General features: G+C 36.6%; 1 protein-coding gene across 2 annotated transcripts in view; it reads right to left on the bottom strand.

Moving 5' to 3' along the window:
• LOC128548999 (uncharacterized) overlaps positions 1–15,551 on the bottom strand; it is a 41,891-nt gene that overhangs the window by 22,652 nt on the left and 3,688 nt on the right. Inside the window, exon 1 of one of the 2 annotated variants that reach the window (XM_053524892.1) lies at positions 2,776–3,063. The exons of the other annotated variant lie outside the window; for it this stretch is intronic. Coding sequence (XP_053380867.1) covers positions 2,776–2,922 — 147 coding nt within the window. The 5' untranslated portion in view covers positions 2,923–3,063. Of the gene's footprint in view, positions 1–2,775; positions 3,064–15,551 lie in introns of those variants that run through there. 2 annotated transcript variants of the gene reach the window in all.

Raw genomic sequence — 15,551 nt, forward strand, 5'->3', positions numbered from 1 at the left:
CCTTTAAACAGTATATAGTACACTCAATATGTTCGTACATCCAATAGGGCGATTTAATGTTGACAAGTCACCATGTCGTAGACTATTTTAAACTAAGTCTATCAGGAGGCTATATGAGCCGTGCCATGGGAAAACCAACATAGTGGGTTTGCGACCAACATGGATCCAGACCAGCCTGCGCATCCGCGCAGTCTGGTCAGGATCCATGCTGTTCGCTTTTAAAGCCTACTGCAATTAGAGAAACCGTTAGCGAACAGCATGGATCCTGACCAGACTACGCGGATGCGCAGGCTGGTCTGGATCCATGCTGGTCGCACACCCACTATGTTGGTTTTCTCATGGCACGGCTCAATTATAATGTTTCTTATTAGTAGATCTGATCAAGCAGTATGCAGGACCAGTATGCAAAACCAGTAGATCTACGCAAGAAGACTTTGTAACTATAGCGCTAGAAATAAAACGTGTTTAGTCACATTACATAAAGTTGTATTTTTTGTTTTACACAATGATGAAAGCATGTCCAGAAAACTGAAACCTAAGGAACCAATATATTCACTGATCGTCCAGTTGAAATCATGTCTATGGAATAAAGTGCAACTGCCACAAATACTATTATGAGACTGCAGCTCAATCCTGCAAATAAGGTCGTGTTTCCTGCCCTCATGGTCTGAAAAAGTTCATCATTCTGATTCAAACCACAAATGTGTGTCAAGAAAGAAAAACTGACTTAACTGTGAGAATGGTCTGGTAAAATTATGCTTTGTTGCCATGAAGTGGCTTAATCTTAATTGCTCTAGAAATACGGAATCTAACTTTATGAATTTTTCAAAACTTAAAGCATGTATATATATAAAATACTAAGAGTTCTATATTGTTCGAATCCTCCTGTTTTCTGAAACTATAGTATGTGTAACCTTATTATTGTTTAATTATCAAAACCTGCCTTGTAAATGTGGGCAAAAATAGCCAGAAATAGTCAGGACAGAAAACTTTCAATATTACAGAGAATACTTGATATATGCCATTATTTTATTTAAAGAATTAATTATGTAAATCTATGTTTATAACTGTGTAAAGGACAATGTTACTTTTTACGAATTGCCATGGTAATGTATATTTGACTCCAAATTGTTCTCAAGCATCTCTCTTGTTCAACAACTATATCTTTAGTAATAGAAAGAGCATGAAACTCGAGAGTTTTAATGTTATTTCTGTTTTGTATCAGAGCCATCCATATATGGTGTTCAGTAGGCGTTCCACATTGCCATATACAGCAGTTCGGTGAGTACTTAAACCCTTTCTTTACAAATGTGTAAAGTGCAGGTAAAATCAACCAATGTAAGCGCAGAAAATCAATCAAATGCACTTCGCTGTCTGCTATTAGAGACACGCCCATACATGCTGGCATACTTTCCTATCCAACAGTGTGGTAACAAGCGTGCGGGTATTTAATACCTGCACACTTTTAGTTACCGCACCCTGCGCTCAGTGTATACGATTTACCTGCACCAAATTTGCTAAGAAATAACACCGAGCTGTGATACAATTTATAATTACTGCATATCCTGACAACTACATGTGATCAAAAAGGATCTTCAAAATATATTAGTTGCATCACCCATTAAACACGTTATAGACGCATATAAATTGTAACATTCTTGAAAACAACCAAAAAGCATCTCAATGTCGTATACGTTGCAGATCTTCAAAGAAAGGTGTAGTTAATGTCCGTATAAGCTTTCAAACACAATTAATAATTCTTGAAATGTAAATCGTAAATTTATACGACATCTCAATTACTGGGCTTGGAAAAGGTTTTATTAGGTTTCAGTGTAGTCCTACAAATGTTACGGAAACAAAGACGCTGTTGAAATGGAACACGTTTTTGATTGATGGTTCGTAAGATCACTCATCACCATTACGTTATGTTGACTTAACCCTTAGCCTGCTGCAGGCGAATTTAACAGCCTTTGCAAACAGCTTGGAACCAGATCAGACGCCGATTAAATCGGCGTCTGATCAGGTTCCAAGCTGTTTGCTACTCTGACAATATTTCTTCCAATTTTGGAGCAAATTGAATGAACTTTACAATTTAAGCAGACGACATTTCCAGCAGACGACAATTTATCTAGCATGCTAAAGGTTAATCCTAAATACTTGCCTATTTCAGGTCTTGAACGAATTATTAAGCTTTTATTGTAGTCCGCAACACGTTTCGGATATTAAACACATACGTGATTGAAATGTATCATATTAAGGTGCTGGTAACATGTCAAAAAAGGTGTCCCTGACATTTACAACATTGAGAGTTACGGCAACGTCTTCCACATTTATTAATTAGAAATGACACACCAGGTTCATACCTACCAGAATGCACATCAAATCCGATCAGTAATGTCTTATTATTACATTGGTAAACCATTTGGATATTTACAAACCAATTTTTTAATTTCAATATTACTGTGGCGTGTAGGACACGAGGCAACCAAAGCCGGGGTATTTAAACTCACACTGTTGTGCTAGAAGACCAATTACATTGACTGTTGTAAAAACAACGCATATCTTCGTTAAAAAGCTAAAGTAAGTAACATGTTGCTGAAAGAACATGTGCATTGTGTCAATAAAACACAAAATTATCAATGTACTAAAATATTGTTTCATGATACTTTTTACATTTTAAACAATGGCGTCATGCAACTTAGTACAATGATAAACAGTGTTACACGAGTAGGAATAAATACAAAAAAAAATTGTTTTGTCACAATATAATATTACCTGATGGAGCTCTTCTACCGCACACTGTTTCAAATTGTGGTGTTGTCTCAGTACTTTAAAATGTCCGTATATGTCAAATTCGGATTTTACCAAAACAACGTTTAAAAAACATGTGCAGGTAAATATCCAAACAAGTCTAAAATCCATGACTTAGCTAGATACATGAACAAGATGAACCACTTGCCACTGAGACTTGAACGAAACTGCGTAGAAAACAAGAATATAAGACAAATTATGTACATCTATAATTTATGTATTCAACATCTTAAAAGAAATAGAAAGCTCTCATTTCTTTTGATCGTCAAACAGTAGTTCGAAATGTGCACAGTTGTTAGTAATGCTTTGAGATCCATTTTTCCAAGAGACACGAATTATGATCTTGGCAAGAGAAATATCTCCAGTCTGTGGTTTGATTTTACAAGTGACTGTGAGAGACCTTCTAACTCTCTGTGTTTGTAACGCATTGTCCTTTAAATGCGCTGTCTTTGTAACTCACTTTTTTGTTACTCACCGGTATTATAATCCTCTGGCCTTCTAATTCACTCTACTGTAAGCTCTCTGTCCTTGTTGCTCCCTGTCCCTGTAACCCAATGCGCTTGGAACTCACCGTCCTTGCAACTCATTTTCCTAGTAGCAATATGTCATTGTAACTCACTGTCCCTGTAAATAACTGTCCTTGATAATCTCTGTTAGTATAAATCACTTTTATGGTAACAATATGTCCTGGTCACTCACTTTACTTGTAACTCACTGTCCATGTATTTCATTGGACTGGTAACAACTTGTCCTGCTAACTCATTGTCCTTGTGACGCGTTTTCTTTGTTACTCATTTTCCTTGCTACTTTCTCCCCTTGCACCTCACTGTCACCATTCCTTTAACCCACTGTCCTGGTACTTCAAAGTCATTGTTACCCACTGTCCTGGTAACGCCCTGTCTTAGTCAATCAATTTCCTCGCAACTCAGAGTCCTTGTAAAACTTTCTCCTGGTAAGGCTAGTCCTTTTAACTCAATGTCCTTGTAAATCAATCTACTTTTAACTCAATGTCCTGATAAAAACATGGCCTTGTTACTCAATGTCCTTGTAACCTTTTCCTTGTTACGCACCGTCGTTTTACATGAATGTCTTTGTAATCCATTGTCCTTGTTACTCCCCGTCCCTGTCAAGCTCTGTCCTATTGACTCAGTTTCCTGGTACTACCTATCTTTGTATCCTTTTGTCTTTGTAACGTTCTTTCCTTGTAAATCAAAGTCCTGTTATTTTTCTGTTCTTGTAAATCAATGTCCTGTTACCTCTCTGACCTTGTAACGCGCGGTCCTAATAACTCAATGTCATTATAGCTAAATATATTAACTCTTTGGCTTGTAACACACTTTCGTATTAATGTCCTGTCCTTGTAACTGACTGTCCTAGGAACTCACTGTCCTTGAAATTCACTGTCAATGTCCTAGTAGCTCAATGTCCGTATACCTCAATGGTTGTGTAATTTAATGGATTTGTAAGTCTTATAGAGTTCCGCGTATGCCGGTGCTAGAAGGCGTGAGAGGTGTTGCACATTTCATAACCTCTAATGAACATAATAAATCGAATCGAGTTTGCTATTTTCTTCTTGGTTGCATTCTACGCTTCATAAGGATATTTTTGCAGATTGTGTAGGTCCTTGTAACGCACTACCCGCGTAATTCTCTGTACATGTTACTCTTTGTTCTACTCTAAAACACTTCATGTTTACGTCAAAAGAAGAGCTTAATCAAAACAATTAATGAAGTTCCACGCTATTGGAATAACATATCTCAATTTCCAGTGGAATGATAACCTTTACAATCATTAATCAATCACTTATAATAAGTTTTACTCAGTATAGAGAAATCATTTAGTTGCAATCTGTCTTTCTATGTTTAAACCTCATTTCAAATACTTTTGACTGACTATCCTTGTTGCTGCTTTGCCCGTGTTTCCATTGTCATTTAACGTATTGTTCTCATTGTACTGAAACAGTCGTTAAATTCAGAAGCAATAGCAAATCTGGTCAGTATTAAAATTATAATAGCACTTCCGTTGAATGATTTGAACCCAGACAATCTGTTTCATTTTGGTTAAACAGTATTTCAAGTACATGTATTTAATGGCAGGTAGTTAACAGTGTCCCTTGATACTGTACAAGTATTAGCTTGTTTTCCGCAAATACATTTCAACTTCCCCATATAAATAATAAGAAGTGGAGGACAAATGATATTAGACACAATGCTTTCAATCAAATCGTTTTGTACAGCAACTTCCTGCCCGGGGATAGAACTTATGACCTCGCAATCTGTAGATCTGCTCTCTCCCTAGTGAGCTAAGCGGGCAGGCTCCGGACACAGACAAGAAAATATAAAAAAAAACTGAGTTTTATTGAGAGATTATGAAATCTTCTAAATCCCCCGCGTCTACCTCTAGATCTCAGGTAAACGGAATTAGATATTTTAAGTTTATTGCATGATTTTAAATGGTTGTTGATATAAGAATATCATCCGGAAGCAAAATAGCAGCAACCTTTATAATAAGCATAACGGACTGAAAAGGGCACGTTTTAAAAAAACAACTCCATGAATATATGTGCATATACAAAGCAAAACATATACAAAGCAACATGAATGAAACGAACACGTATATGAGCATTATATGCACCGCCTTGGAACAATCAGAAGGAAAAACACCATTGCTGAGTTCACAACGATTGATGCATTGTACATTGTCTTATTTTTTATCCACACCATGTGTCAGAGTAACAGGACAATGTAAATTGAAGTGGTACACGTCAGTTAATTTACTAATAAATGCGATCTAAAAGGAAAGAATGGAATGTAAAACACAAATATACTCTTGTAAGTTTACATAAAAGCAGGGCTAAAGTACCATAAAACCTTGTTCCTATATATCACCAAATGTATGGATGGTTTGCTGAGATCATCGGGTAATATCCTCTTAATAAAGCCATTTTATATCTTTATCAACTTCAGTTATAAAATTATGGTGGTATGTTTAGGACATACATTATTTTTTTAAGATTAAATTATCTCGTCGGGGAGTGGGGGGGGGGGGGGGGGGGCTCCGTGGCCGAGTGATTAAGGTCGCTGACTTCAAATCACTTGCCCCTCATCGATGTGGGTTAGAGCCTCACTCGGGGCGTTGAATTCTTCATGTGAGGAAGCCATCCAGCTGGCTTACGGAAGGTCGGTGGTTCTACCCAGGTGCCGCTCATGATGAAATAATGCACGGAGGGGCACCTGGGGTCTTCCTCCACCATCAAAGCTGGAAAGTCGCCATATGACCTAAAATGTGTCGGTGCGACGTTAAACCCAACCAAAAGAAAAAAATTATCTCGTGCGCACGACACCTTACTTCGAGTGCACGACATCTTATTTCGGGCGCACGACGTCTTATCGCGCGCGCACGACATATTATCTCGAGCACTTGACACCTTATCAGGTGCGCAAGACATCTTATATTGTGCGCTCGACATCTTATTTCTTGCGGACGACATCTTTTCTCGAGCGCTCGACATCTTATCTCGAACGCACGACATCTTTTCTCGTGCACACGACATCGTATTTCGAGCGCCTGATATCTTATCTCGTGCGAACGCTATCTTATCTAGATATATATTTAGGCTCATTGTTTGTATTTATATCATTTAGTAAAATCATACTAAGGCTATCGTGTTTGCTTTTGTTTCGTTTATAATTACAAAATGAAATTTAAAAATAAACATAATTATACAAAAGGCAGCAAAAAATCGTTGATGACGCAAAGCAATAAATTCAAGTCCTTGACAAAATAAAGATTTAGTATGCAGGCTCGATTCGCCTCAGAATACCAACAGGTCCATTCATCCTGCGTTTTACTGCTGCATTGTAAGTTTTAATTATGCTTCCCATTTCAGATAAAGCATCAGGCCCATTATGATATTTTTTCATGAGAATTAAGTTTCATAATGTCTTCAAATTCATTGAATATGTTTTAAATACTAAGTCAGTCACAGAGTTGTATCCAAGAGATCAGACACATGTTTGAAACTGTAATATATACAAATTATTATCTAATAAATTTTCATACGTTTTGCCTTTTGAACTACAGACGCATACGTTTTAAGGAAACATTATACATACTTCATATACTTTTTATTTCTTTTTATTCAGGAAAATACATCAAATATTTTTTTTTAAATCTGTTTAATATCTTAATTGATCGTCCTTTGAGGGTTTTCTGAAGAGAAGAAAGATTACCGTGTCAAATCAGATGCTGACTTCGATAAATATATTACAGAGGTTACTGCTATTCGTAAACTGAAGTAGTTCTTCTTCCAGTCTTAAATTATAATAAATTAGTGCATAGCGTTTTTCTTTCAAAAAGTATATTGAAAGTCTAAATCAAAGAAGACATTTACGTTTGAAACTTTTACTTCGAAATGAATTAGGCGTAGTGGATAATTTTTTCTTATATTACTTTTTTATGATTATTAAAAATATTAAATTCAGATTGGAACGGTACATAAAGCTAAAAGTTATTAACACGAAACACAGCGGAAATACAAATAGACTAAGAATAGCTCTTTTTTGTATTTCCTAATATCTGCTGAATTGTTTCTATTAACTTGTTGGCCTTCTTTCAGCATAAGCTTTTTAAACTTCGATTTGATTTAAATAAATCCGTAATGCCCCAAAACGTCCATTGTGCACAATGTAAAACATATTTGGTGGTTTAACATTCAATTTAACTTAGACAGTACTTTTACAATCTGTTTAATTGACTACAATATTTTTATTGTCAATAGTACAACAATTATTAAGTTCTCTTATTTCTGTTTGTGACTTTTCTATTAAAATTTAAGAAAATCCAAGCGAGCGTGTGAAGTCATTTTATAATTTTACGATATTTTGTTCCCGTTCCGGGTACTTTTTTGTTCGTTATATATATTATTTTCTACATTTTTGTTTACAAGTACACCTATTTACTACCTCGGTTTAATAAAATGGGATAATTAACCTAATCTAATTGGTATAAGATGGGACCTTTGCCTTTTGGCAATGACGCGTGGTTTCGTTTGTACTGCTAGGCGCTTTGCCGTAATTGGTCTGGTATATTGTGGTGGTGATTTAGTTTGTATAAATTCTCTCTATTATATATATATATATAACACAAAGGATGAGAATTGAAAGTTCACTAGCTTTTTATTGGATACAGGGTATCTGCGGCTGCTATTGGAAATTTGCAATGTTTAATGGAACGAATCGAGCAATGTCACATTGGAAATCTTAAGCAATACTTTAATCAGAATAAGAAATCTGTATTTGACATGTATACTTAATCCTTTCATGGTGACTATGGACTTCACAGTTTCATAGTTAAAATAACGTTACACTTGAAACTGCAACAGAAACAACAAACAACACAATGGTTATCATGAAAGAAATACTTACACTGAAGTTTTAAGGTAACACGTTAAGAGGCATTATCATTTCATTTACAATCGTGGTTTGTTTAAAGAAAGGCAACGAAAAAATGAATAGTAAATTTATACTTATAGAATGATTTTAGAGAGCGTAATATATTAAAGGATTTTTTTTATGTTTTTCATTGGTTTATAGAAAAATAAGATTGAGTAATGTTAACAACTTTGACTTACAAAAAGTAGAATTATCATTTAAAATCTTCAAAGTCACGAAACTTCACTTTAACGCATAAGAATATTAATTATATATATACGGGAAATCTTTCAAAAACAGACATGAATATAGATACAGAAGTATAAATAGTACAATATAATCCTAAACATCTCAAAGATTTATTTGACTTCTTGTAAATATTAACTTTGTGAAGTTATACATTTTCGCTTGATGTTGCCAAATGTGCCCAAATCGGGTAATTTGTTAAAAGCAATTGGAAAGACCAGAATTAGAAAAAAAAACGTTTTTGTTCATGTGAGATAGAATGTTTTTTCACTATATGACTTAACATTACTTTCTTGACTGCGCCACCCCTGAAAATATACAGATTACACTGAAACAAACAAAATGTCCTCTTTATATAGCAAAGACGCGGCTTGTCATTTAGCCGCCAAATGCTTCAACAATAAATGAAACGAGAGAAGAAAACGAAAAAGATGAAAAAGAGAAAACAGCTTAGGGCAGATTGAAACTGAAAATAGCACTAATAAAACTCCACAACATTCAGTATGTTATAGCCTCGTGGGAAGACTGTAAATGTTAAGTGACTACATCCATGATCGTTTCATGATTAGCCATGTATCAAAATTACAAGGTGTATTTATCGTTTCTATATAATGTTTAATTGACAAAAAGTAAATATTTTACGATTACGAGAAATATATATATTCGTGTACAAATGTGTATTCGTTATGAATCTGAACCTGTATTTAAGGATGCGATAGGTATTTGATGTTATGAAATCTGAACATCATAAAATCATAGAAAGGAAATGATGTTCCGCATAAAAAGTTGAACTGCGTATATTATTCTTAGAAAGAAGATTGTTAATTTTCTGATGTATGCTTGAAAATCGGAAACAGGATCAGATATAGAGATAGATAGATTTATTTTGGTAAGGAATGCACATGCACGGACAAACAACATGTATAGTAAATAAAACATTATTACAATCATGAACTTATAAATAGCCATGACAGGCATACCATCACCAAGGATTACACAAACACGAAAAAGGCAGAAAACTCTTTATTTCCATTGTGTTTCCTCGTGTACTGTCGCAAACGAGTTCACTTCCATGGGGGTAGGTGGTCTACGAATGTGCACATCGAAAACTATATATCAAAATGTTTGTAAGAGTCTTAAGTTTCCAAAACTAGTTGATGCCAGAAAGTAAGTGGTGGGCAAAGTGCTCAAATTCAAGATGGCCACCAATATGGCAGCCGAAAATTAAAAATCATGCTATACATATTAATTGGACATTATATTTAAAATTTAAAGGCATCGTCCTAGTCTTGTACTATTTTCTTTTGCAGAATAGAATAAAACATAGTATATTTCATCCTGAAGTAAATTGACATATATTCTTACAAAATATGATGGATTTTGCATGCAAAATGATCAGAAAAAATCGTTGTTTTACATACATTCTTTTAATAATTCTACCACTTTTAATTGCTTGATTATATTTTACAAATTTTATGCTTTATTATATTCAGATTTTCATAAACTATATCATAACTTCATAAGTATTTGACATGACATGACAATAATTAAATTATTATCTGTGAATCCAACAATCAAGGGCTAAGTAAACAGCTTAGTTGGTGGGGTAAATCTTTGTACACTTACATAAAATATGTGTGATACTTTAAAATTCATATTAAGTACAGGTGCTGGTTTTTTAATGTGCAAATTGTTTTTTTTTTCTTGACGGAACAAATACGTGAATAAGAACTATTACATGAATAACATGTGACATATATACCGACATAAATAAAACTAAGTTACATAATTGGTGTGGGTAATCAGTAAATGATGAAAATATATAGCATGTAATAGAATATTTCTTATTAACTGCTTGCTAGTCATTTTCTTGTAAAAAGAGAATGTAAAAATGATTAATATACAAGATACGTAATTATGTCTTCGACATTTTATGTTCAGTTGTAATCTTGTAAGCTTGTGATTTATGATAATATCGGTAAAATATGGAATACTACTCTGTAATGACATCTTTTTAAGATTTGAATAAATAACCTTTAGAATGTTATTAAATTCTAAAAAACAAAAACAAAACAACATACACTGAACACATATTGACTGATACAAACTGACACAATATGATTTAAGTAATCTACATGTAAGTCATGGTTTTGAGATAGCAACATCTTAATTCTATTTATTTGTTATCTAAGAAAGCATATGTTTTCTCATACTTTGTAGTATGAGGTAATTGTAGCAGAACAAAATGTAGAAAAGCCTTAAATTGAAGAAGGTCTTTCAGAACATATGCAAGAAGCTATCTAGGCACTTTTTAATGGGGTATCTTTGTATACGTCAAATACGCACAACTCAAACATAAACTGTATTTGCGATTTAAAGTTTACTTGTAAGACCTAAGTTGTTTCTGTAGAAATAAAATGCTTACTTATATCTCTAGAAATGAGTTCATCTTTGGGATCGCATCACGCGAATATTCAGAGAGGCCAAGGCCCCGCCTCCCTTATGTCTGATCCACAATGCATACATCTCCGAACATTATAGGTGGCACGAGGGATCATACCCCTTACCGGAATACAAATGAAATGAGTTCATCTTTGGTATCGCATCACGCGAATATTCAGAGGGGCCGTGCCCCCGCCTCCCGTATGTCTGATCCAGCAATGCATACATCTTCGAACCTTATGGGTGGCACGAGAGATCATTTCCCTTATCCAAATACAAATGAAAAGAGTTCATCTTTGGCATCGCATCAAGCGAATATTCAGAGGGGCCGTGCCCCCGCCTCCCGTATGTCTGAACCGACGGGTCAAGCAGCATCGAACCTCTATGCTGGCAAAGTGTGCCAGACTCCTGCTGCATATAAACCAGTTCTGACTATGGCATCAAGAGGTACTGGGGGACAAGTACCTCCGCTTGTACAAATGCGCCAACATCGGTTTCCGTGCCAGGTATTATTAGTAGTGGCACCGGAGGACAAGTATCTCCACATGGTACAAATATGCCCGCATCTGTGTCTTAGTAGTGGTACCGGGGGGCAAGTATCTCCGCCTGGTACGCATACGCCCTCATCAGTTTTTGTGTCAAATTATCTTTTCAGTGGTTCCGGGAACGTGCCCCGCAACAGGGTACAATTGTACCAGCATCCAAGTTTATGCCGCTATATCCTATGATAGGGGGAGTGGGGTACTTGACCCTCAACATGGTACAGCTGTACCAGTTTTGGGTACGGTACAACAATCTCAGGCTAAAATATGGAATATACTGTGTCAGCCCGACATAAAACAGTCCACTTTGGTACAACCACCCAATTCGAGGGGAGAATCAGGGCTGCAGGGCCCTACAACTGGTTCAAATGTACCAGGAACTGTGCCCGCACTACATCCTACAGGTGGCACTTGGGATCAATCCCGTCCACCTGACGGGGGCCAGAATGCTATTGCTTGACCACCGTACCATATGGGTAGCACAGGCTATCACCCCCTCCTATTGACACAAATGTACTCGCAACAGTTTCTGCACCAAAACCCACAAATAGCATTTGGAATAATATCCGTCCACCTGATCAAAACGCTCTGGTTCGACCACCCTACCCTATGGTTGACACAGGGGTTCAGGCCCCTAGAATTAGTACAAATGTACCGGCTATGGCACCTGTACCACATCTCACCGGTGGAACAAACGGTGGTTCTATCCTTTCTACATGGAGCTGGTGACCATGTTGTTGCACAAACACCCTTCTGTACGAGTGGCAAATTTAGTACAAATATACAAGCTCCCTCTCGCGTAGCGCAATGGTCATTTGTGTCAACCCCTGGCACCCGGAATGGGTATCGTTGGGGTTCAATCCATATCCAGTATAGCTGGGTCCGGTCTGGCCTCAATCCCAAATACTACAGTTGCTGCACTGCCATCTTAATATACGACTGTGTCCTTTGCGCAAATGCCCACTAATGTATCTTTAGTGGCCTCGACACCATACACTATGGCTGCTTCAATGTCACCTGATGCCGTGGCTACTCCCATGATCCGCACCCCAGCTTATGCAAATATGCATGCTAGCGCACCGTTTCAAGTGTCTGCCACAAGGGCACAGATCTTACCTAGGGTAAATGAGTCGATTGCGGCTCAGATCATGTACCCTTGGGGAGGTTCTGGTCTGTTATATTAGGATTCAAGAGATACAACCCCTTATGAACATTAAGTGGGTGCTGTGTTTTCGGCCAATTTACCAACCAATGGTTCCATCTTGATCCATGAAACCTGGGCCCCCAGGGGCTATTGGGGACACAACAGCAGGCGCCTTACGTGCTCCCCAGTAATTCTGGTTCGCAAGACTATAATAGCTCGTGTGTGCGGTTTATGAACCAAAATGGGGTTACCCTCGCACAACCTTCTGCAAGACCAAAAGAAAATTCCATAAGAGACTTTAAGCTGCGAAAACTGCCACCATATGATGGCACCTCAAGTTGGCGAACCTTCCGTCATAAGTTTGAAACATTCAGACGTAGGCCTAATATCTCTTATGCAGAACTAATTATAGAACTGGAACGGAATTTTTGGGATTTAACCACCCCCGCCCCCCTCCCCCACATTGAAAGATATCTAGTCCAACTTCAGTCTGCTACACAACGCCCGGATGAGAGTCTTGACGATTTGTCAGATAAGGTGTTAGAATTGGCCACTGAGGCATTTCCATCCGTTGATCAAGCATTGATAGAATCACAGGCTGTAACCCGTTTTTGTTATGGAATGCGGGACGTAAGTGCAGCTGAACATGTGATCCATCTCAAACTAAATTCGGTACGCTCGTGCTTAGAACGTGCTAAGGAATTTCAACAGTGCCAGAATGCATTACATGGCAATCTGTCTCCGCATAAATATGTCCAAATATAAAGGCTACTAGGGAGTCAATTCCCAGACGTTCAGAGAGGCTTACCTCCAGTACAGACAGATAGTTCAAGTCCGACTATTAGTTCTAAAGTCGCTCCAACTCCAACGCAACATGTCCTCTCAGAGTTACTAAACAGTACGATTGAAGTCCAGGAGACCACTAGCAAAAGCCAACTTAACAACTTAAATACCATACTAAGCAGCAGACAGATTTGTTGAAAGCTATGTCCGAGCTTACCTAAAAAGTTGATCAATCATTGTCTCCCTCTCCGTATAGTCCCGGAAGAAATAAGTCTCGGGAAAACAGTCCGGGCAGATATGGTAGTCCTTGTCGGAATGGGGGAGGCTGCTTTAATTGTTGGGGGAGGCATTGGCTGAAGAATCATACTTTACCTAGATCTCCAGGGAGATGCTTTAATTGTCAGGGAGATCACCTGAGAAGAGATTGCCCTGAACTGAAGGAGCAGAGTGATTCTCTGTCTGACCGGAGAGTCACTTTTCAAGAGTAAGCAAAATTCAAATAAGGTAGGATGTCCTCCGTGATGATCACGGTAGGAGTCTTAGTTTTTATATTTATAATTTGATGTACACAGGGGGAGTTCCCTTGTAAATTTTACATTATGTAGGTGAAATTTTACAACCGATCAATTCAGAATATATAAGACACTTGTAATTGTATAAATGTACATGAATTGCCTACTTTATGATTGGTCAGTTCATGGGCAGATAACAAAAGAATGACCCTGTAATTTATATATTAGTATTTAAAACCATGGTACATGTGAAGGGAAAATTCCAATTTTCTCCATTGCATATTAAACAGAGTTCAGTAATATGCTACTATTTGATATTAAACGAGTGGATAATTTATTTCCGTAGTGTTATCGGTCGAATTTCTCATAGTTTTATCTTGAACAGGGTGTTTACATTTTTGGCACACAACAACTTGTTGGCATTTGTCATGGGAGTTTTCGATTTGGACACCCCATTGATTGGCTGCATGGACAATTTGTCAGCACATTTTTGGGCAGTTGTCCTAAAATGTTTATTTGCAGCCATTCATGTGCCAAAATGAGAAATTAAACTCAAACTGAATTACTACAGCAAAAATATGCTGATTTCAAAAAAACAACTTATTTACAAGATGTAAGGAAATTTTCTTGATCTAGTAATTTAATTAAGTTCATTCTGTTTTTGTGTAGGTAACAGTTCATTTAACATTGTGTACACTGTTTGTACTCTTAACCATTTCATGAGGATGTTACCAAGTTTTGTTTTTTAAACGTTAAAAAAAAATATACAGGACATCTCTGCAATATAAAGAACTATGTGACGACATGTTAAGCAGGTCAACAGTATGAATTAAATTATCTGCCGGTTTAATATCAGTATACAACATTTACGGACCTTGGCGTTTGTTTTAGTATGAAATACGTCGTTAAATACATATTTCCGTCTTATGACCCTGTTTTGATAGAAACCTAGGGAGGTATACATAACTGAAGTTATAGCAATTATTTTTTTATTTTGACCTGTGGGAGTTAGGATATATTACAATGTGAATTACCCACCCAATTTTATATATTAAATATTATAAACATTGATGGTTACCTTTAAATATAGTGTATATTCAATCTATTTCACCTGATTTAACACATGGTATGCATGTGTCAAGGCCATATAGAGTAATACCAAGGTAACTGACGGTATATAATTCCAGAAATAGTTTGTTACATTGAAGTCGAATTGCTATAATTGTGTCAAGGATTTTATCGATTTGCGTCCACATTTGTTTTGGACATTTTTGTCTTCAAGTTTTCCGTTTGGGTATTTGCAATTTATGTTGGGTCATTTTTGTTTCCAGGGTCATTTAGCGGCCACTTGTTTGGGACTTTGCCAAGTGATTAGATATGGCATCAGCAGTTGGGAAAGACATGCCATATCGCGGCAACATTATTGGAGTGACAGGTTGATTGCACATTCAAGACCACAACTACTCGGAAGCCTTATTTGCCAATAGAAACGGAGTTGGCAATGACCTTAGTCCTGTTAACTTTGAGTGTAAAGGAAGTTTTCTTGATCTAGGTAATCTAATTAAATGCAGTAGTTCATTAATTTTATTTGTGTAAATAATTCATTTACTACATATTTGTTTTTAAAAACCTATATCTC

Source organism: Mercenaria mercenaria, chromosome 15, assembly GCF_021730395.1.
Source record: "Mercenaria mercenaria strain notata chromosome 15, MADL_Memer_1, whole genome shotgun sequence".
NCBI lineage: Eukaryota > Metazoa > Mollusca > Bivalvia > Venerida > Veneridae > Mercenaria > Mercenaria mercenaria.